The sequence below is a fragment of the Hylobates moloch genome, unplaced genomic scaffold (genome assembly GCF_009828535.3).
Source record: "Hylobates moloch isolate HMO894 unplaced genomic scaffold, HMol_V3 SCAFFOLD_8, whole genome shotgun sequence".
Taxonomy (NCBI): domain Eukaryota; kingdom Metazoa; phylum Chordata; class Mammalia; order Primates; family Hylobatidae; genus Hylobates; species Hylobates moloch.
The window spans coordinates 111,529,002-111,550,698 of record NW_026652283.1 but is presented as its reverse complement, the minus strand read 5'-3'; the positions used below and the strand labels follow the sequence as shown (position 1 = coordinate 111,550,698).

Sequence of the window (21,697 nt, the reverse complement as noted above, 5' to 3'; positions counted from 1 at the left end):
AACTTCTGAAACACACAACATGGATTCATTTCAGAAACATACTAAGTGAAAGAAGTCAGACAATGAAGAGTGTATATTGGCTGGTTCCATTCGTATGAAGTTCTACAACCAGCAGAACTGATCTACAGTGGTAGAAATCATGAGTAGGGTGTGGTAGAGATTGACTGTAGAGGGTTGTGAAGAAACGTCCTGGGCCAGCGGAAATGGTCTTTATCTTTAGGGAATCTGGTTACATGAGTGTATACATTTGTCAAAACTCATCAAACTGTACATTTAAAGTGAGTGCATTGTATATAAATTATATTTCAATAAAGTTTATTTTTAAGAAATGCAAATAATGTTGTGATGTTTTTTTTCCTGATGTGAGGCAACCAGATAGAGTAAGCTACTAGACATTGTTAGCATTTGGAGATAGGAGAATGTCCCTGAGAGTACAGAAATAATTTAAAATGTTAACTTTGCCAAATTAGAATTTAATCAGTAGCTGTCTCTGTGTATGTTTATCTACATAATAACAAATATTCTGCAAGGCTGCTTACATTACTGTTCTGTGTGACTCTGTATTCAGCGTTTAATGACTTTGGTTATATTATCATCTTGTTTGGACAGAATACTGAGGAAACTTACGAATATCTTTTAAGTGTACAATTTTATGTAAATCGTTATCTCTGTTAGATCATTAATATGAAATTCTTAAAAGAAGTATTAGTGATTTTTGTTTGTTTTACTGTAACTTAGGAAACTTTTGAGAAGAACTTTGAAAGAGAAACACATAAAATAAGTGAGCAAAATGATGCTGATAATGCTAGTGTCCTGTCTGTATCATCAAATTTTGAGCCTTTTGCAACAGATGATCTAGGTAAGCAGAATTTTTTATAATCTTAGAAACAACTTTAAGTTGATCTGGTCCAGCCTTGGAATTGGCGTTGTTAAGGAAACAAGTCGAGAAAGGCCAAGTGTGTGTGTGGTTTAAAGAATGTGGACTTAATTATCTATCAGTCTAAAATCAACAATCTTCTGACTCTTAACCCTGTGGGCAAATCATCCAACATTTCTGACTCTGCATATACTAAGGAAATGGGAATCTTAATCTACCTTGCTATGTTCGTGTGAAAATATAATGGAACTTACTTGCTTGAGTTCAGAAAATGTTTATTTCCTTTTCCTTAAAGGAAAGGCTATCGTTTAAGGTCATCTGGTTAATTCATGGGAACAATTCAGGCCTCATCTAATCATATTTTTAATAAAAATGTTAACTTTGTAATTTGAGTTAAGCAGTCAGATTTCTTAAATAACCTGTAGTGAAAACCTCAAGTAACTCTCAGGCATAGCACATGGTTTTGGTTGTTTTTTTTTGGTTTGGGTATTTTTTTTTTTTCCCTCTCCCATCAGCTGTAAAACAAAAGAGGTTTAGAGTGTTGCCTGGCTGCAATGGAGAAAAAACTTGAGTCCTAGACTTGGAAATTTAAGGAAAAGAAAAAATACATGGATACTTGATACGTTTCTAGACTGTGGCCAATCAAAAGATAACCTGAGAATTCAGTCATTCTGCCATCCAGGGCGCTTAGTTGATAAAATAATGTAATGTCCTGTTACTCTAGTGTTTGTTCACGTGATGAAGAGAAGATTTAGATTATTTCAAAGGTATTTTTCCACTATAAAGAAAAGGGCTTAGCCTTGCCCTATCATTACATTTCTACTGTTCACCAAAACAAAAGTCTTCCTTTTGCTTATTGTAATTACTGAGGATCTGAGCCTTAGCTGACCTCTAAATAAATGCTTATTTGGGTCTGCATTGAGTTCATCCCATTACAGAGAAAAATTGCTGTGTGGCCTGCCAACCCTCTCCCCTCAGGTTGTCCATCCCTTTCTGAGTTGCCAGAATACTTTGACTCCTACGTATTTTCTTTCATTTACTGGTATTTTTTTTTTTTTTCTTACAACCCTGCACCAGTAGCTGTGTCTGAAGACATAGAATCGGGAAATTTCATTGATAGGCCTTTTTCTTACCTAATTTGCTTGTTTTAGGTTGCATTGTTTTCATCAGAATTTGCATGACATTTTGGAATTTACTTGTGTTGTTTAAATGAAACAACAAAATGTAATGAAATAAATATGGGCTTCAGAGTTTGATAACTAAGTTTAAATCCATGTTCCTACATTGAACTGTCTGTGAAACCTTGAGCAAGTTACTTAAGTTTTCTGCAAATGAAAGTAATGTCATCTACTTTATAGGATTATTTTAAGGATTAAATAAGTTTGTTAATGTATATGAAGTACTCAAGTAGTATAGTGTGTAGAATTTGTTAAAGCTAATTTTCCTTCCTTTTGTTTGGACATTTATTAATGCGTTTTGAGGAATATATGAAAAAGTTCACTTTTACATACTCAAAAAATATTTTTGTTCCAAATGTAGGTAACACCGTGATTCACTTAGACCAGGCATTAGCCAGAATGAGAGAATATGAGCGTATGAAGACTGAGGCTGAAAGTGACTCAAATATGAGATGCACCTGCAGGATTATTGAGGATGGAGATGGTGCTGGTGCAAGTACTACAGTTAATAATTTAGAAGGTACATATTTTTGTTTTCAGTAGGTTTTTGGAGAACAGGTGGTGTTTGGTTACATAATAAGTTCTTTAGTGGTGATTTCTGAGATTTTTGGTGCACCCATCACCTGAGCAGTATACACTGTACCTAGTGTGTATTCTTTTATCCCTCACCCCCTTGCCACCCTTTCCCCTGAAACCCCAAAGTCCATTGTATCCTGCTTATGCCTTTGCATCCTCATAGCTTAGCTACCACTTATGAGTGAGAACATGCAATGTTTGGTTTTCCATTCCTGAGTTACATCACTTAGATTAATGGTCTCCAACTCTATCCAGACGGCTGCAAATGCCATTATTTTGTTCTTTTTTATGGCTAAGTAGTATGCTGTGGTGTATAAATAAATAAATCTATCTATCTACACATATACATACACCACATGTTCTTTATCCGCTCGTTGATTGATGGGCATTTGGGCTGGTTCCATATTTTGCAACTGCAGATTGTGCTGCTATAAACATGCACGTGCAAGTATCTTGTTCATATAATGACTTCTTTTCTTCTGGGCAGATACCTAGTAGTGAGATTGCTGGATCAAATGGTAGATCTACTTTCAGTTGTTTAAGGAATCTTCATACTGTTTTCCATAATGGTTGTACTACTTTACATGCCCACCAGCAGTGTAAAAGTGTTCCCTTATTACCACATCCACACTAACATCTATTATTTTTTGATTTTTAAGTTATGGCTATTCTTGCAGGAGTAGTATGGTATCACATTTTAGTTTGTGCTTTGATTTGCATTTTCCTGATAATTACTGATGTTGAGCATTTTTTCACTCAAAATCACCAAAAAGTTTTTTGGCCATTTATATATCTTCTTTTGAGAATTGTCTATATCCTTAGCCTACTACTACTACTTTTTATTTTTATTTTTTAATTGGAGCACAGTCTTGCTCTGTTGCCCAGGCTGCAGTGCAGTGGCACAGTCTCAGCTCACTGCATCCTCTGCCTGCCAGACTCAAGTGATTCTCATGCCTCAGCCTCCCGAGTAGCAGGGATTATAGGCATGTACCACCATGCCCAGCTAAGTTTTGTATTTTTAGTAGAGATGGGGTTTCAGCATATTGTCCAGGCTGGTCTTGAACTCCTGGTCTCAAGTGATCTGCCCACCTCAGCCTCCCAATGTGCTGGGATTACAACTGTGAACCACCATACCTGGCCTTAGCCCACTTTTTGATGGGATTTTTTTTTTTTTTTTTCCTGATTTTTTTTTTTTTTTTTTTTTTTTTGTCGGGGTCTCTGTTTGTCCCCCCCAGGCGGGAGACCAGTGGCGCGCTCTCGGCTCACTGCAAGCTCCGCCTCCCGGGTTCACGCCATTCTCCTGCCTCAGCCTCTCCGAGTAGCTGGGACTACAGGCGCCCGCCACTACGCCCGGCTAATTTTTTTGTATTTTTAGTAGAGATGGGGTTTCACCATGGTCTCGATCTCCCGGCCTCGTGATCCGCCCGCCTCGGCCTCCCAAAGTGCTGGGATTACAAGCGTGAGCCACCGCGCCCGGCCTTTCTTTTCTGATTTGTTTGAGTTCTTTGTAGATTCTGGGTGTTAGTCCTTTGTCAGATGCATAGTTTACAAAGACTTCCTCACACTCTGTGGGTTGTCTGTTTACTCAGATGATTATTTCTTTTGCTGTGCAGAAACTTTTTAGTTTAAGTTCCATCTGTTTATCTTTGTTTTTGTTGCATTTGCTTTTGGGTTCTTCGTCATGAAGTCTTTGACTAAGCCAGTGTCTATAAGGGTTTTTCCAATGTTATCTTCTAGAATTTTTGTGGTTTCAGGTATTAGATTTTGAAGGTATATTTTTTATTGATTAGAAGTAATAATAATTTTATGTAAAAAATTGAAATATGTGATATCTAATAGTGGTTTTATTACTACTTTATTTTAATTGGTGGGGGTGCTAAAACTACAAACATGTTTCTTTGTATTATGTTAGCATAAAATCATCAAATTTAATATTTTTCAAATTTCAACATAAAGGCATATTTGTATATATAATAGGCTTTGTTATGCTAATGTATTTTCTTTTTAAAAATTAGAAACTCCCCTTATTGAAAATCATAGTTCACAACAACCTGTAAGTGAAGTTTCTACCATCCCATGTCCTAGAATTGATACTCAGCAGCTGGACCGGCAAATTAAAGCAATTATGAAAGAAGTCATTCCTTTTTTGAAGGTAAGCAATTATTTTTTAAAATAAACAAAACTTTCTATGTTTTGTTTTTTAATTCATACAAAAGACCTTATTTTGATAAAGTTCAATAGGTAAACGAAAGAAAAAAAAAACTATCACTCATAATTTTTTCACCCTACCAACATTCTGTGAACCTTTCAGTAATATTTTGTACACGTGCATATTCTGCCTTTTTCATTTACTATATCATAAACTTCTTTCTAGATCATTATTTTTCTACCGCATTTTTTCAGGATTTATCACCTTTATTTTTATTTTATTTTTAGTTTTTGTGAGTATATAGTAGTTGTATATATTTATGGGATACGGGAAATAGTTTGATATAGGCATGCAATATGTAATAATCACATCATGGTAAATAGGGTATCCATCCCCTCAAGCATTTAATCTTTGTGTTACAAACAATCCAGTTATACTCTTTTAGTTATTTAAAAATGTATAATTAAATTATTGACTGTAGTCACCCTGTTGTGCTGTTAAATAATAGATCTTATTCATTCATTCTAACTACTTTTTGTACCCATTAACCATCTTCCCTATTCCCTACTACCTTTCATAGCCTCTGGTAACCATCCTTGTACACTTTATCTCCATGAGTTAAATTGTTTTAATTTGTAGCTCCCACAAGTAAGTGAGAACGTACGAAGTTTGTCTTTCTGTGCCTGGCTAGCTTCACTTAACATAATGACCTCCAGTTCCATCCACATTGTTGCAGATGACAAGGTCTCATTATTTTTTATGTCTGAATAGTACTCCATTGTGTGTCTGTACCACCTTTTTTTTTTTTTTTTTTGAGACAGAGTCTCGCTGTCGCCCAGGCTGGAGTGCAATGGTGCGATCTCAGCTCACTGCAGGTTCCACCCTCCGGGGTTCTTGCCATTCTCCTGCCTCAGCCTCCCGAGTAGCTGGGACCACAGGCGCCCGCCACCTTGCCCGGCTAATTTTTTGTATTTTTAGTAGAGATGGGGTTTCACTGTGTTAGCCAGGATGGTCTCGATCTCCTGACCTCGTGATCTGCCCGCCTCGGCCTCCCAAAGTGCTGGGATTACAGGCATGAGCCACCACGCCCGGCCCCACATTTTCTTTATCCGTTCATCTGTTGATGGACACTTAGGTTGCTTCCAAATCTTGGTTGTTGTGAACAGTACTGCAACAGACATGAGTGTGCAGATACCCCTTTAATACACTGATGTCCTTTCTTTTCTGTATATACCCAGCAGTGGGATTGCTGGATCATATGGTTGCTCTCGCTCTATTTTCAGTTTTTTGAGCAACTTCCAAACTGTTCTCCAGAGGGGTTGTACTAATTTACATTCTCACCAGCAGTGTATGAGAGTTCCCTTTTCTCCACATCCTCACCAGCGTTTATTATTGCCTGTCTTTGGGATAAGTGCCATTTTAACAGAGGTGAGATGATTTCTTGTTGTAGTTTTGATTTTCATTTCTATGATCAGGTTGAGCACCTTTTATATGCCTGTTTGCCATTTGTATATCATCTTTTGAGAAATGTGTATTCAGATCTTCTGCACATTTTTAAATTAGATTATTATATTTTTTTCTATAGAGTTGTTTGAACTCTTTATATATGCTGGTTATTAATCCCTTGTCAGATGGATGGTTTGCACATATTTTCTCTCATTCTGTGGGTTATCTCTTCACTTTGTTGTTTGTTTCTTGTGCAGAAGCTTTTTAACTTGATGTGATCCCATTTGTCTACTTTAGCTTTGGTTGCCAGTGCTTGTGGGGTATTACTCAAATTTTTGCCCAGACCAATGTCCTGCCGAGTTTCCCCACTGTTTTCATATAATAGTTTCATAATATGAGGTCTTAGATTTATGTCTTTAATCCATTTTGATTTGACTTTTGTATATGGTGAGAGATAGAGGTCTAGTTTCATTCTTCTGCAGATGGATATTCAGTTATCCCAGCACCATTTATTGTGAAGAGACTCTCTTTTCCCCAATGTATGTTCTTGGCACCTTTGTTGAAAATGAGTTTATTGTAGGTACATGGGTTTGTTTCTGGGTTCTCTGTTCTGTTGTATCAGTCTGTGTTTCTGTTGTTTGTATGCCAGTACCATGCTGTTTTGGTTACTATAGCTCTGTGGTATAATTTGAAGGCAGGTTAATGTGATTCTTCCAGTTTTGTTCTTTTTGCTCAAGATAGCTTTGGCTATTCTGAGCTTTTTTTGTGGTTCCATGTAAATTTTAGGATTCTTTTTTCTCTGTGAAGAATGTCTTTGATATTTTGATCACAATTGCATTGAATCTGTAGATTGCTTTGGGGAATACAGACATTTTAACAATACTGATTTTTCCAATCCATGAACATGGAATAGCTTTCCATTTTTGTGTCTTTTTAAATTTCTTTCATCAGTGTTTTATAGTTTTCATAGTAGAGATCTTTCACTTATTTGGTTAATTCTTAGGTATTTAATTTTATTTGCGTCTGTTGTAAATGAGATTACTGGCATACAGAAATGCTACTGATTTTTGTGTGTTGACTTTGTATCCTGCAACTTTACTGAATTTGTTGATCAGTTCTAATAGTATTCTTGTGGAGTCTCTAGGCTTTTCCAAGTATAAGATTATATATATATATCATATACAAACAAGGGTAATTTGATTCTTCCTTTCCAATTTAGATTCCCTTTATTTCCTTCTCTTGTCTGATTACTCTAACTAGGACTTCCAGTACTCTGTTGAATAACAGTGGTGAAAGTGGACATCCTTGTTGTGTTCCAGATCATAAACGAATGGCTTTCAGTGTTTCCCCATTTAGTATGAAACTAGCTGTGGGTCTGTTGTATGTGGCTTCTAGTATGTTGAGGTATGTTTCTTCTATACCCAGTTTTTTGAGAGCTTTTATCATGAAAGAATGTTGAATTTTATCAAATGGTTTTTCAGCATCAGTTAAAATCATATGGGTTTTGTCCTTCATTCTGTTGATATGATGTATTACATTGATTGATTTACCTATGTTGAACCATCCTTACATCCCTGGGATAAATCCCACTTGGTCATGATGGATCATCTTTTTAATGTATTGTTGAATTGCGAGGTCTCGGTTGTAATGTCTCCTTTTTCATCTCTGATATTATTTGGGTTTTTTATCTTTTTTTCTTAGTCTGATTAATGGTTTGCCAATTTTATGTATCTTTTAAAATACCAACTTTTTGTTTCGTTGCTCTTTTGTATTTTATTTCAATTTCATTTATTTCTGCTTTGATCTTATTAATTTCTTCTATCTTGGGTTTGGTTTGCTCATGCTTTTCTTGTTTTTTAACATGCATTGTTTTCGTGTCTGTTATGTGTATGTTTTTGGATTTCAGGTTACCATGAGGATTGCAAATGCTTTCTTATAACTCAGTATTTTAAACTGATAACACTGATTACATAAACAAACAAACAAAATGAAAACTTATGTAAATGTTAACTTTGTTCCCCTGCTTTTTAACTTTTTGTTGTTTCTCTTTATATCTTATTGTACCATGTCTTGAAAAGTTGTTGTAGTTACTATTTTTGATTGGTTCATCATTTTGTCTTTCCACTTAAGAGTAGTTTACACACCACAATTAGAGTGTTACAATATTCTGTGTACTTTCTATTACCCGTGAGTTTTGTACCTTCAGATGATGTTGCTCATTAATGTCTTCTTTTAGATGGAAATAAAGTATTTAGTATTTCTTGTCAGACAGGTCTGGTGTTGATGAAATCCCTCAGCTTTTGTCTGGTAAAGTATTTCTCCTTCATGTTTGAAGGATATTTTTGCTGGACATACTATTCTAGGGTAAAAGTTTTCTTCCTTCAGCACTTGAAATATGTCATGACATTCTCTGCTGACCTGTAAGGATTCTAGTGACAAATCTACTGCCAGATATATTGGAACCCCATTATATGTTATATGTTTCTTTTCTCTTGCTGCTTTTAGGGTCCTTTCTTTATCCTTGGTGTTTGAGAGTTTGATTATTAAATGCCTTGAGATAGTCTTATTTGGATTAAACTATCTTGGTTTTCTGTAACCTTCTTGTACTTGAATGTTGTTAAGCTTTCTCTGTCTCTCTCTACCCCGTTTAAGGCCAATAACTTAGATTTGTCCTATTGAGGTTATTTTCCAGATCCTGTAAGTGCGCTTTATTGTGTTTTACTTTTTTTTTCTTTTGTCTCCTCAAGTTGTGTGTTTTGAAAGAGCCTGTCTTCAACCTAATTCTTTAGCTTGATCAATTCTATTAAGAGATTGATGCATTCTTTAGTATGTCAGTTGTGTTTTTCAGCTCTAGAATTTCTGCTTAATTCTTTTAAATTATTTCAATCCGTTTATTAAATTTATCTATGAATATAGAATTGTGAATTCCCAGCCAGGTGCTATGGCTCACACCTGTGATCCCAGCACTTTGGGAGGCTGAGGTGGGTGATGACTTGAGGTCAGGAGTTTGAGACCAGCCTGGCCAACACGGTGAAACCCCGCCTCTTCTACAACATACAAAAAAAAAAAAAAAAAAAAAATAGCTGGACATGGTGGTACACACCTATAATGACAGCTACTTGGGAGGCCGAGGCAGGAGAACTGCTTGAACCTGGGAGGTGGAGGTTGCGGTGAGCCGAGATTGTGCCACCACACTCTAGCCTAGGTGACAGAGCAAGGCTCCATCTGAAAAAAAAAAAAAAAATCTGAATTCCCTTCCTGTGTTATCTTGAATTTCTCTTTCCTCAAAACAGCTATTTTGAATTCTCTGTCTGAAAGGTCACATATCTCTCTTTCTCCAGGATTGGCCACTGGTGCCTTATTTGGTCCCTTTGTTGAGGTTGTGATTTTCTGTATGGTCTTTATGCTTGTGGATGTTTGTCGGTGTCTGGGCATTGAAGAGTTACATATTTCTTGTAGGCCTCACAGTCTGGGCTTCTTTGTGCCCATTCTTCTTGGGAAAGCTTTCCAGGTATTCAAAGGGACTTGGCTCCCAAGTCCAAAAACGCTGTGCTTTTTGCAGACTCATAGAGGTATACCACTTTGGTGATTTTGGATAAGATCCAGAAGAATTCTCTGAATTACCAGGTGGAGACTTCTGTTCTCTTCCTTTACTTTCTCTCAAATAAATGGAATCTCTGTGCTGAAATGCCTGGAGCTGGAGATGGGGTGATGGAGGCAGCCCTTTGGTGACTACCACTGTGACTGTGCTGGGTCATACCTAAAACCAGCACAGCACAGCACTGGGGCTTGCCCAAGACCCTCTGTAACCACTACCTGGCTACCGCCTAAATTTGCCTAAATTCGCTCAAGGCCCTAGGGCTCCTACTTATTAGCAGGTGGGGAAGCCAGCCAGGTTTGTGTCTTTCCCTTCAGGGCAGTGAGTTTCCCCAGGTCCCTAACGGGTCCACAGATAGTGTGCTTGAGCTTAGAAATCTATCTGGTATTCTGTCCTACTGTGGCTAAGCTGGCCTTTAAACCACAAGACAAAGTCCTTCCCAGTCTTACCTCTGCTTTCCATAGGCAGAGGAGTCTCTCCTGGTGGCTACCACCACGACCACTGGCCCATGAGTTCTGCTAATACTCATTTAAAGCCCAAGGGCTTTTTAGTCAGCTTGTGATGAATGCTGCCAGGCCTGGGACTCACCCTTCAGGGCAGTGGGCTCTCCTCTGGCCCAGGTCCAGAAATGCTTTCCAGGAGCCAAGTTCTCGAATTGTGGATCCCAGGAGCCTGCTTGGTGCGCTACCCCACTGTGATCGCACTGGGTACTTAAGGTGCAAGACAAACTCCCCGTTTTCCTCTCCTTTTCTGAAGCAGAAGGAATCACCATAGCCATCACAGCTCGGTATGCGTTGGATCTCACCTGAAGCCAGAACATCTCTGAGTCTCACCCAAGGCCCATGGCATACTACATGGGTATCACTGTCAGTTATTCAAGGCCCAAGGGCTCTTTAGTCAGCAGGTTAAGATTAAGCCAAGATTAATCCTTCCAGGACTGAGTCCTTCCCTTTAAGGCAGTGGGTTTCCTTCTGGGCCAGAGTGTATCTAAAAATGTTATCTTGGAGTTGGGGCCTGGAATGGGGACCTCACGACTCTCCCTGTGCCCTGTTGTAGCTGTGGCTGAGCTGGTGTCCAAGATGCAACAAAAAGTCCTTTTTACTCCTTGCTCTCGTCTCCTCAAGCAGAAGGAGTCACTTGCATTGCTGTGGTCAGTGCTGCCTGGGGTTGGGGGAGGGGTGGCGTCAGCAATTCAAGATGGTCTTTCCTACCCTCTTCAGTGTCCCTTTCAGCAATACAAAGTTAAAAGCAGGTACCATGATTGCTCACCTGGTTTTTATTCATATAATGGTGCTTTTTTTGTGTGTAGTTGTTAAAATTTGGTGTTCCAGAAGGGGAAGATGATTGGTGGAGGCTTCTGTTCTGACATCTTGCTCCACCCCTGCCTTTTTTTTTAATGGTTCCACAACATTCATTCCAAAATATTTATAAAATGCCTACTTAATGCCAGGTTTGGCAGACCTAACAGTGAACAAGGCCTTTGCTCTCATGGAGCTTGCATGCTAGAGTGGGAATACTCTCTGAAATAACCTAAGTAAATAAAAGACATATAAGTAGCTGTATATCAGTTAATGATACGGGCCATGCACAGAATTAAAATTTGGCGATATGATGGTGTCGGTTTTATATTGGATGATGAGGGAAAGCTTCTCATGAGGGAACATTTAAGTAGAGATGTAACTAAGGAGCCAGTGTAAACCAGGATCATTCCAGACAGTGCACTGCCCTTAAGGTAGGAATTAGCTTCGCATGTTGAAGGAACTAGAGGGAAAGCCTATATGGTTGGAGGATATTTGTATGAGACTAAGTTGAAAGGGAGGCAAGGGCTAATTGTATAAAATATTACAAGCCATGATCAGAAGTTTTGACTTTGCTCAAAGTTTGAAGGGAAACTCCTAGAAGGTTTTAAGCAGAGAAACAAAAAGTCTGGCTTGTTTTTAGAAAATTGATTATAAGGGGGTCAGGAGTGCAGTGAGACCAGAAGAGAAATGATAGCAGCTAAGGGTGGTGATAAATACATAATTGGGATATAGTTAGGAAATCAGTAGGTCCTACTAATGGTTAGAGTGTAAAGAGATAGAGAAAACTGGCTGGGAGGAAATACGATTTACTGAAATGAAGAAGGCTTGGGAGAAGGGGGAGATGAAGAGCTCTGTTTTTTTGGGGGGCGGAGGGGTTTGAGACAGAGGCTCACTCTTATCACCCAGGTGGGAATGCAGTGGCGCGATCTCGGCTCACTGCAACCTCTGCCTTCTGGGTTCAAGTGATTCTCCCACCTCAGGCTCCCAAGTAGCTGGGATTATAGGCTCGAGCCACCGTGCCAGCCAAGAGTTTTATTTTGGACTTTAAAATTGAACTGTCTTTTAGGCAGTCGTAGAGTGGTCAAGTAGTCATTTGGTTACTCAGCTAATTCCAGGCACAGGGGGAGATAGACATAAGGTAGATTATAGCATATAGCTGCTGCCTAAAGCCAGGGCATTTGATGTGAGAATAGAAAGGGGCCTTCAACTGGGATGTGGGACCAGGTGATTCAGCATTTGTAAGTTGTACAAAAGCAGAGCCAGAGTTGACCAAGAAGGACTGCAAGGAGTTATGTTGATGGCTGCTATGAGGTCAAGTAGTCATAGAATACAATTTTCTATTAATTATTTTTTCAGTCCCTATTGTTAAATATTTGTGTTTATTCTGGTTTCTTTTCCACTATTACAAACACTTCTTCAATGATTGAAGATAATCTGTTTACTTTTGTTTCTTTGGAAACAGTCTTTAGACATACAATTTTTAGTTCAAAGGTCATAAACATTTTTAAAGCTTTTTAGACAAGCTAATTGTCCTTCAGAGAAACTAACCAGTTTATATTCCCATCAACATTGATAGTATCAGACTGGTAAGCAGTACTATTAATTTTATTTAGTAACATTGATCAGGGCAGATGGAGACATGTGCAACAAATCGAATAGGAAGACAGGACTTCTTTCTGAGATGGCACTCATTACATTCTAATTTAAAATGGAAATTTTAACAATTAGAAGTGAAAAGTAATTGTTTTCTTTTCATCCAGGTATGGTAAACTACAAAATACATTGTCACTGGGCTAGTTTCTTATAATGTACTCATACTTTTCTTTGTAAGCCATGTACCACAGACAGTTGCTTCCAGTGTGCTTATATTTCTTCCCTCAGCAGAAGTAATTGCTTTTTTTTGGAATGTTTTGAGAGGAGAGAGATCTTTGAGAAAGCACCTGTAGAACCTGCTTTCTCTGTATCTGACTTTACAGCTGAGAGGAAAAAGTCAGCTGATAGTGTCCAGTGTCCAGATTATTCCATGTAAAAACAGAAACACTTAGCCTTGTTCTGGGCAATTCCAACAGTTCCTAAATGGCCTTACTGTCCTTTTGCTGCTGCTTCTAACCTTTCAACTCTCCTACTAGAGTTGTTAGCACTTCTAAGGCCTTGGCACTTGCTAATACTTCTGCCTGGAATGCTCTTCCTTCAGATATCTACCTGCATGGCTTGTTTTCTTGAACTCAACTGTTTGGTCAAATGTCAACTTTTGCTGAGTAAACCTCTCCCTTATCCTTTACCTGTTTTCCTTTACCTCCATAGTGCTTGCACGCCACCTTTAACCTATGTAATATTTGTCTGCCTCTCCATGCTAAAATACAAGATCCATGACGTCTGAGATGTTAATCTCTTTTGGTCACTGTCCAAAAATAGTACTTGCATATTGTAGACACTCAGTAAACATTAATGAATTAATAAATGACTGGACTCTTCAACCCTCAACTGTAGTTGAGCTCTTTAGAACACTATAAGTGTGAAAACAACTGGCCCATAGAATAAAAGACCAGGTTCAATATCACTCACAAAACCTTTTACAGCTTGGTCTGGCCTGTTAAGCCTTGTGTCCTACTTGACATTATTGAAAAAGGCACATCGCCTACATTATGTCCTTTACCTAGGATGACCTTCTCCTCTTTCTCTGTCAGTTTCTCCTGTTTTTCAGGAGCTGGCCCAAATGTTATTGCATGTGTTTACAGGCAGAATTCCTGCATCGCTTCACTGTTCCTGAGATACTGGATTCATGCCTTCATTATAGCACTTATGACAAAGGATCATAATTATTTATATCTCCCCCCTAGAATAGTATCTCATAGTACCTATAGCCAAGAAGTACTTAAGATACTGGATAAAAAGAATTTGAGGGATAAGGCATAAGTACATCAGTTTTACCAACTGTTCTGTGAATTTATTTCCTGTTACTTGTATGTATATATTTACCTTCCATAAAAGAATATACTTACAAATTTTAAGAATATACATTTTTTATATAGATATTTATCTCAGAGTTTGAAACCATTGCCTCAAGTGAATTGATTTAAATTTTCTTAGTTACTGCTTGCTTTCATCTTAGGGCTAAAGTGTTGCCTTTTTGCTTTTATACTTTTATTTTAGCATTAATAGTATAATAAATACTTGTAAACATGTCTTTTAAAAACTAATAGGTATACTTGTAGTAATATTTATTTGATGTGTACAGTTACTTTATAAGGGTTAAAAAAAAGCCTACATGATTTATCTTTATGCTTAGGGAATGTAGCCTTCAGTTAGGAAATTGATTGTTTTTACTTTTTTGTGTCTGATTTGATGGAAGAATTACGTAAGTTACATACTATCTGCTCAGAAACTGTTATACAATAAAATATTTAATACTTGAGCGAAATAGAAATCACCTTGAGTTTGTGAAATGTTTAAAAAGTCTTGAATTTAAAAGAATTACATTTTTTTAAAGTGATTTTTCTTAAATGTCTAAGATATTAGGAAATATTGATGGTATTTTAGTTGGCTAAAGTGGCTAGTGACACTCATTTAATAGGTTTTCCACTTGACCTTCTAAGCGCTACTAGCATATCTAGAGTTACCTAAAACACAAACTTACCTTGTCACCTTGTTTAAAATCTAAATTGTTCCTCCTCACTTTACTTGTATAGCCCTGATTTAAGTGATTTTATGAGGAAATGAAATAATAATAATTTAGCATTTCAAAAAGTGTCTGAGGTCAGTAGACAGAGTAGAACTAATAATCTGATTTTAACTATTTATGATGTCTCATTTTACTTCAGATCTTGACTTTTTTTGTAGGACTGTAGAACTTCTTTGTTAATTATACCCAGGCAGCATTACACCCAGTCACCTGAGTTAGACTTCTTGACTCTCTTTATGTCATCACGAGTGAGTCAAAAATGTATTCTTCTCCTTAGAGTCATCAGTTTCACTTTCTTCTTTCTAGTAGCTTAACCTTAATTCGTATTCTTACCTTTTGCTTAGACTACCTGTCGTAATAGGCATGAAGTGCATTTTTACTAAGCCGTATCCTACCCAAACTCCTTAGTCTTCAAGCGGCTTCACTGCTGGATCTGGTGTGCTTTCCCACCCTAGCTACTCTCCATCTAAGTACATTCACTTCACATTATTCAACATTTTCCGTATCTGCTGTTACTTTTTCACATATTAGCCGTTTGTACAAGTTGTCTTGTCTATCCAAGATGTAAAATACTTTCACTCTTTTCTGCCTGGCTGAAATATTTCTTCAGAAATATTTGTTGTTGCCTCCAGCATGCTCCTATAGCTCCTTAGAGCACCTAGTGGGTGCTTTTTAAAAATATTTATTTATTCAGTAAGTAATGTCTCCTGTGAGCCACTGTATTTTGTGATAAATAAGAATACCTGCAGTTAAAAAAGTGTTACCTACCAGACAGCACGGAGCTTATAGTGATTATTTATGTACATATCTGACTCCTGCACTGGTATTTGACTCTCTGAAGACAGGGACAGTTTTTTTTGTTTTTTTTTTTTTAATCGCCTGTCTTGACACATACATTATTTTAAGTGAGCTTAAGTCTGAGATGGGACCTTGAACATCTAGTTTAGCACCCTTATTTTATAGATTTGTATGGCGGGGGAGAAAACTGAACTGAGAAAAGGTTATAGGATTTGCTTAAATGGATTTAGTAGAGTAAGAAGGATTAGAACCTTGAGATTACTTGATATCGATGATTTATGGACTCAACCTCAGAAAGTTAACCATGATTCATATTATTTTGTAGCTCACACATGCTTCTTAAGGAAGTTTAAGAAGAGACACTTGACTGAAGTGATTTGTTAAGAAAGTTAGGGGATGATGTTAACCCTCAAGACATTTCAGAATGTCTAAAGATATTTTTAGTTGTCAAGGTGGTGTAGGGAGGAGGTGTTACTGGCATCTAGTGGGTAGAGGCCAGGATGATGTTAAATATCCTACAATTGCACAGGATGTCAATAATGCGAAGGTTGAGAAACCCTGAGTTAGAAAATAATAGGGAATTGGATACAAGGTGAGTATGCTTGTAAGAGTATTTGAAATTAACTGAACTGAAAACAAAGATTGGCAAAATGGAAACTAGCATGAATAGTTCTCCTTAAGGTACAGAAAGGTACGGAAAGAAAGTGCCGAAAAGTACTGGATCAGCCAGTTCTTTTACTGGCCATCATCTGCTTTCATGGGTCAAAATTGCCAAACCTCTCAACATGTATGAATGAATAAAGTAGGAGTTTGGCTTTTCTTATGAATGGATACTTCTAAACAGACATCTGAAAATTGAGGAGCATCTATGCAAGAAAATTAAAAATTAACATTTTATATTATATGGATTGATTTTCTTTTTTTAAACAATAGGTAAGTTTATATTCTAACCAACTAGGATTTTTCTCAGGAGCACATGGATGAAGTATGCTCCTCGCAGCTTCTAACTTCAGTAAGGCGCATGGTTTTGACCCTTACCCAGCAAAATGATGAGAGCAAAGAGTTTGTAAAGTTCTTTCATAAACAACTTGGAAGTATATTACAGGTAAGAGTTTATACTTGTATGATTTACCAATATATACTGTGTGGTATGGTTTTTTTTCGGGGGGTGGGTGAGGCATTTTCTTGCATTACACAATTTATTCTGGTGGATATCCAATCTAGCATCCTTTTGGGATGATGTTTTAATACTTTTTAGGTTGTCACTTGGTTCAAATAATATTGTATTATTAGGTCCTGTTTGTATCTTCATTTAATTTTGTCATCTCTGAGGCATGTCTCTTAAAAGCTTTTACTGGTTTGGTTTATCTTCTCCTCAGTGAAAACATTTTGAGATTGAAATGTTTAGAAAGTATTCTGTGACTGTTTCTAAAATAATTGGCGAAAGTAATTTGACTAATCTGGGAAATTTCAGAAGCCAGAGACCAGCTGGTTGTAGAGACTTTTTAGGGTGTACCAGTATGCTTAAATTATAGTAAGTCAGTAATTGGGAGAGCATTTGCCTCCTAGGAGACATTTAGCAGTGTCTGCAGCCATTTTGTTTCTCACAGCAAGTAGTATGGAGAAAGCAGGGAGGGCTGAAAGGAGGACAGGTACTGGCAACTAATGGGTAGAGACCAGGAAGAATCTTGATAAACATTTGACAATACACAGGACAGTCCCCCATAGCAAAGTATTATCTGGCCCTAAATGTCAATAGTGCCAAGGTTGAGAAATCCCATGTTAGTGTTAATAAAATTACCTTGTTTTTTTCCATAGGACAAACATCTTTACCTTTATATTTACCTGAATGTTTTCCCATTGAGATAGTTCAGTGATGTGTATTTTTACTCCACATTAGGTGATACATTTTTCTTTTCATCTTTATTACAAAATTTTCTTACGAAACATGGCTTTGTTTCTTATTTCTGTGTTTAAACTGGTTTTAGATAATCACAACTTTTTTTAAACCCTGGGCTTGATGCAAATTTGTATCACTGTAATTTTCCATTTTGTTAGTATTAAGACTAAAGGATAAATTGTCCTGGCCCCATTAGTAGTAATTAGTACTAACAGATAATTTCTAAGGACTGTAAGACATTGATGGTATTGTGCATTGTAGGAAACTCCATTTTAGAATAAGGCTAAAAGAGAAATTATAATTTAAATATTTTTTATCAAGATCCATGTAGCCCTTCCTCATTTTTGCCTTCTATAATTGTGGACAGATCCCAAAGCATTAATTTGGAAATAAGATTTTTTTCTCAGTCTAAGGTTTGACTGCTTTTCTTTCATCCCATTCTCGATTTTTTCACAAGATGACATACATGAAGAATAAAAGTTAATTTACGTTAAATATTGCCCAGAGTATTGAAAAAATTTTATGAGCTAGAGCTTAAATTACCATCTTCTACATTTTTCCTTCTGAAACCCGTTCAAGAATTGTTTTTTCCACAAAGCACCCAGCATATGTACGTTTTTACCATAATTGTACTAGATAAGATAGTCTTTTGGTGGGGGAGAGGAGCAGGCACTGAACATCATAGTTGTTTGCCTGTTTGCTAAATAGGGTAGTCCATATTTTAGAAAGAAAAAGAGGAGTGGTTTTACTAAAAATGTGTAGAGTATACTTACTTATGTGAAGATTCTCAACCTAAAATAATCAAAAGGGTCAGAATCTACTTTAAAGAGAGTTTATTCAAGCATAGTGTTGGAGGGATGGCTGCCTGGGAAGCACAGATTCCAAGGAAAGACATCAGAAGTTTGGGATCATTTATATCAGGGGTCCCCAACCCCTAGGCTGGTGAGCAGCAGGCGAGTGAGCAAAGCTTCATCTGAATTTACAGTCCCTCCCCGTGGCTCTCATTACCGCCTGAGCTCCACCTCCTGTCAGATCAGCAGCAGCATTAGATTCTCATAGGAGTGTCAACCCTACTGTTAACTGCACATGTGAGGGATCTAGGTTACATGCTCCTTATGAGAATCTAATTCCTGACCTGTCACTGTCTCCCATCACCCCCAGATGAGACCATCTAGTTTCAGGAAAATAAGCTCAGGGCTCCCACTGATTGTACATTATGGTGAGTTGTATAATTAATTCACTATATGTTACAGTGTCATAAAGGGCACAGTTAATGTAATGTGCTTGAATCATTCCAAAACCTTCCCCCAGCTATAGGTTGGGGGAAAAATTGTCTTCTGTGAAACCAGGTCCTGGTGCCAGAAAGGTTGGAGACTGCTAATTTATGTGGACAGAGTTTAGGGAAGCTTAACAGAATTTCACCATCTTTCTATATAAGGCTTTAATGCATAGTTACAACAGTATAATTAGTTGAGGTGATGTTTTTCTTTCAGAAAAGGTTGAAGATGAGTCTTTTCTGCCACCTGATTTGACTTAGGTACAGGACGGTAAAGGAGGCAGTTAATCTGTGACAAACATCAGTGGTGGGAAGGCAGGAGGTCTGGTGTCTGATCTTTCCTAGTCATTTACAGAACAAGAACAATGAGGAAGAGAGTTAATGTATTGTCTAAGAAGGAGAAATCACCAGCGTTCAAGTTGCCAGGGCTTAACTTCCTCCTTGACATAATAAATGTAAAGGGTCTTGAAATCCTATTTTCTTTTACATGATCCTGTATATCAACTTGAATAGAACTAAAGTTTACTTTTGAAGAAAAATTTAAATTAGAATGGTTGTCTTAAGTAAAGGCGGAAGCTTTAAAAGTATTCTAATGGTACATTTAGAGGTGGAAGATTTTGTCTTTTCCTTTCATAGCACTTACTATTTATTACTGTAGTATATATCGTATCTCCTATACTGTCAGGGAACTTTCTGGTATTAGAAATCCCTATCTGAATTCATTTGTGCCCAGCAGTTACATCAAATAGGGACTAAATATAGATGACCATATATGTCTTTCCCTTGTATATACTCTTTAAGCAGGACTAGTAACATTCCTACTTATTAATATAGCAGTATTCTTTAGTAATACTAACCTATCTTTCCGTATTAATCATAAACATTAAAGTTTTTCAATACTTAATCGTATTCTATAATTGAAGTTTACTATCTTTAAAAATTATTTGGTTTATCTTTGAATAGGACTCACTGGCAAAATTTGCTGGCAGAAAACTGAAAGACTGTGGAGAAGATCTTCTTGTAGAGATATCTGAAGTGTTGTTCAATGAATTGGCTTTCTTTAAGCTTATGCAAGATTTGGATAATAATAGTGTAACTGTTAAACAGAGATGCAAAAGGAAAATAGAAGCAGCTGGAGTGATACAGTCTTATGCCAAAGAGGTAAATAACATTCATTTTGATTTTAGGATAATTGGCACATAAATACAGTTCTTGATCATTGTTATTAACTGAAATCACATTTTACCTCAGCAAAAGTAGTTGTTTTTAGTAATACCAGTTAATCACATTATAAGTCATTACATATGCTAGTCACTTGTGGAATTTGAGGACTAACAGCAGTTGCTGAAGATCAGGAATGCAGACAGGAATTGATGTTAAAGGTACATTGGCAGATAACCAGTTCACATTATTGTCCTGTATTCAGGTCTTGAAAGATGAGAGAAAGACTGGGATCTGGTCCCGGGCCAGTGCCAGCTGCCTGCCATGGCTGTTATCGATCCCTATAGATTGTTCGAGAATATGCATTACCCAGAGGTCACTCCCAGTCAGCACAAACGCTTGTTAGTTAGGGCTTTGGTTTTACATCCCTGTAGTTTGTTCTACCTTGTCAAATCGATTTTGATCACATGTGAGATTGGATGACTGTTCTGCCTCAACTTGAGGCATACCAGGAAGCCTTTTCCCTAGATGTGTACCCTTTTCCTGACCCTCTTTTATGAGAAGGAAACAAGCCAAGACGCAAACACAAAGAGATGGCTCTTGTTTCTTAAAATCTAAAGTAGACGAAGTCAGGCTATCCATTTCACACTTTTCATGATATTTATTTTCTGGATATAAATAAATTTCAGACATTGCTAAGAGCTTAATGAAAATAAAACAGCATGATACTATAATAAATGATTAGAAAGTAATACAGGCCGGGCTCAGGTCTATAATCCCAGTACTTTGGGAGGCTGAGACATGAGAATTGCTAAATTATGTGTCTAAGTATATTGCTAAATTCTGTGTAATTGATTTGTTTTAAAGGCTAAAAGGATTCTTGAAGATCATGGCTCACCTGCTGGAGAGATTGATGATGAAGACAAAGTATGTGCTAATTAATTTTTGCCTAAAAATATGGCTGGGCGCGGTGGCTCATGCCTGTAATCACAGCACTTTGGGAGGCCAAGGCAGGTGGATCACGAGGTCAGGAGTTCCAGACTAGCCTGGCCAACATGGTGAAACCCTGTCCCTACTAAAAATACAAAAATTAGCCAAGCGTGTGCCTGTAGTCCCAGTTATTCAGGAGGCTGAGGCAGGAGAGTTGCTTGAACCTGAGAGGCAGAGGTGGTATTGAGCCGAGATCATGCCATTGCATTCCAGCCTGTTCAACAGAGCAAGACTCTGCCTCAAAAAAAAAAAAAAAAAAAAAGCCTAAAAATAATGCTTTTGAAACAATATAAAATTATTTTAACAGCTTTTACCTTAATGTTTGAAAGCAGACTATATCATCAAATGACCTTGACCTTTTTTCTGAGACTTTTTTCTTTTAAAGATAAAACTAGACTATCAAAAATGGTTCTTCGTTTTTTTTTTTTTTTTTTTGAGACGGAGTCTCCCTCTGTCACCCAAGCTGCAGTGCAGTGGCGCGATCTCGGCTCACTGCAAGCTCCGCCTCCCGGGTTCACGCGGTTCTTTGTATTTTTTATTAGATAATGATCATTATTAATATGATAGACTTACTATATAGCTTTACACATGTACTTTAAGGAATTAATTACTCAAATATTTTTGTGTCTAGGACAAGGATGAAACTGAAACAGTTAAGCAGACTCAGACATCTGAGGTGTATGATGGTCCCAAAAATGTAAGATCTGATATTTCTGATCAAGAGGAAGATGAAAGTGAAGGATGTCCAGTGTCTATTAGTAAGTT

General features: G+C 37.3%; 1 protein-coding gene across 30 annotated transcripts in view; it reads left to right on the top strand.

The window, feature by feature from the left end:
• PCM1 (pericentriolar material 1) overlaps positions 1-21,697 on the top strand; it is a 105,017-nt gene that overhangs the window by 67,037 nt on the left and 16,283 nt on the right. For 19 of the 30 annotated variants that reach the window (XR_009214647.1, XM_058443316.1, XM_058443323.1 and 16 more), the window contains 7 exons: positions 739-859; positions 2,417-2,575; positions 4,647-4,783; positions 16,564-16,710; positions 19,745-19,942; positions 20,810-20,869; positions 21,564-21,690. Coding sequence is in view for 29 of the 30 variants with exons in the window: in XM_058443316.1 (XP_058299299.1) it covers positions 739-859; positions 2,417-2,575; positions 4,647-4,783; positions 16,564-16,710; positions 19,745-19,942; positions 20,810-20,869; positions 21,564-21,690 (949 nt within the window). In the remaining variant the exon portion in view is untranslated. The remainder of the gene's footprint in view (positions 1-738; positions 860-2,416; positions 2,576-4,646; positions 4,784-16,563; positions 16,711-19,744; positions 19,943-20,809; positions 20,870-21,563; positions 21,691-21,697) is intronic. The other 11 variants (XM_058443319.1, XM_058443322.1, XM_032162369.2 and 8 more) reach the window with 2 other exon arrangements.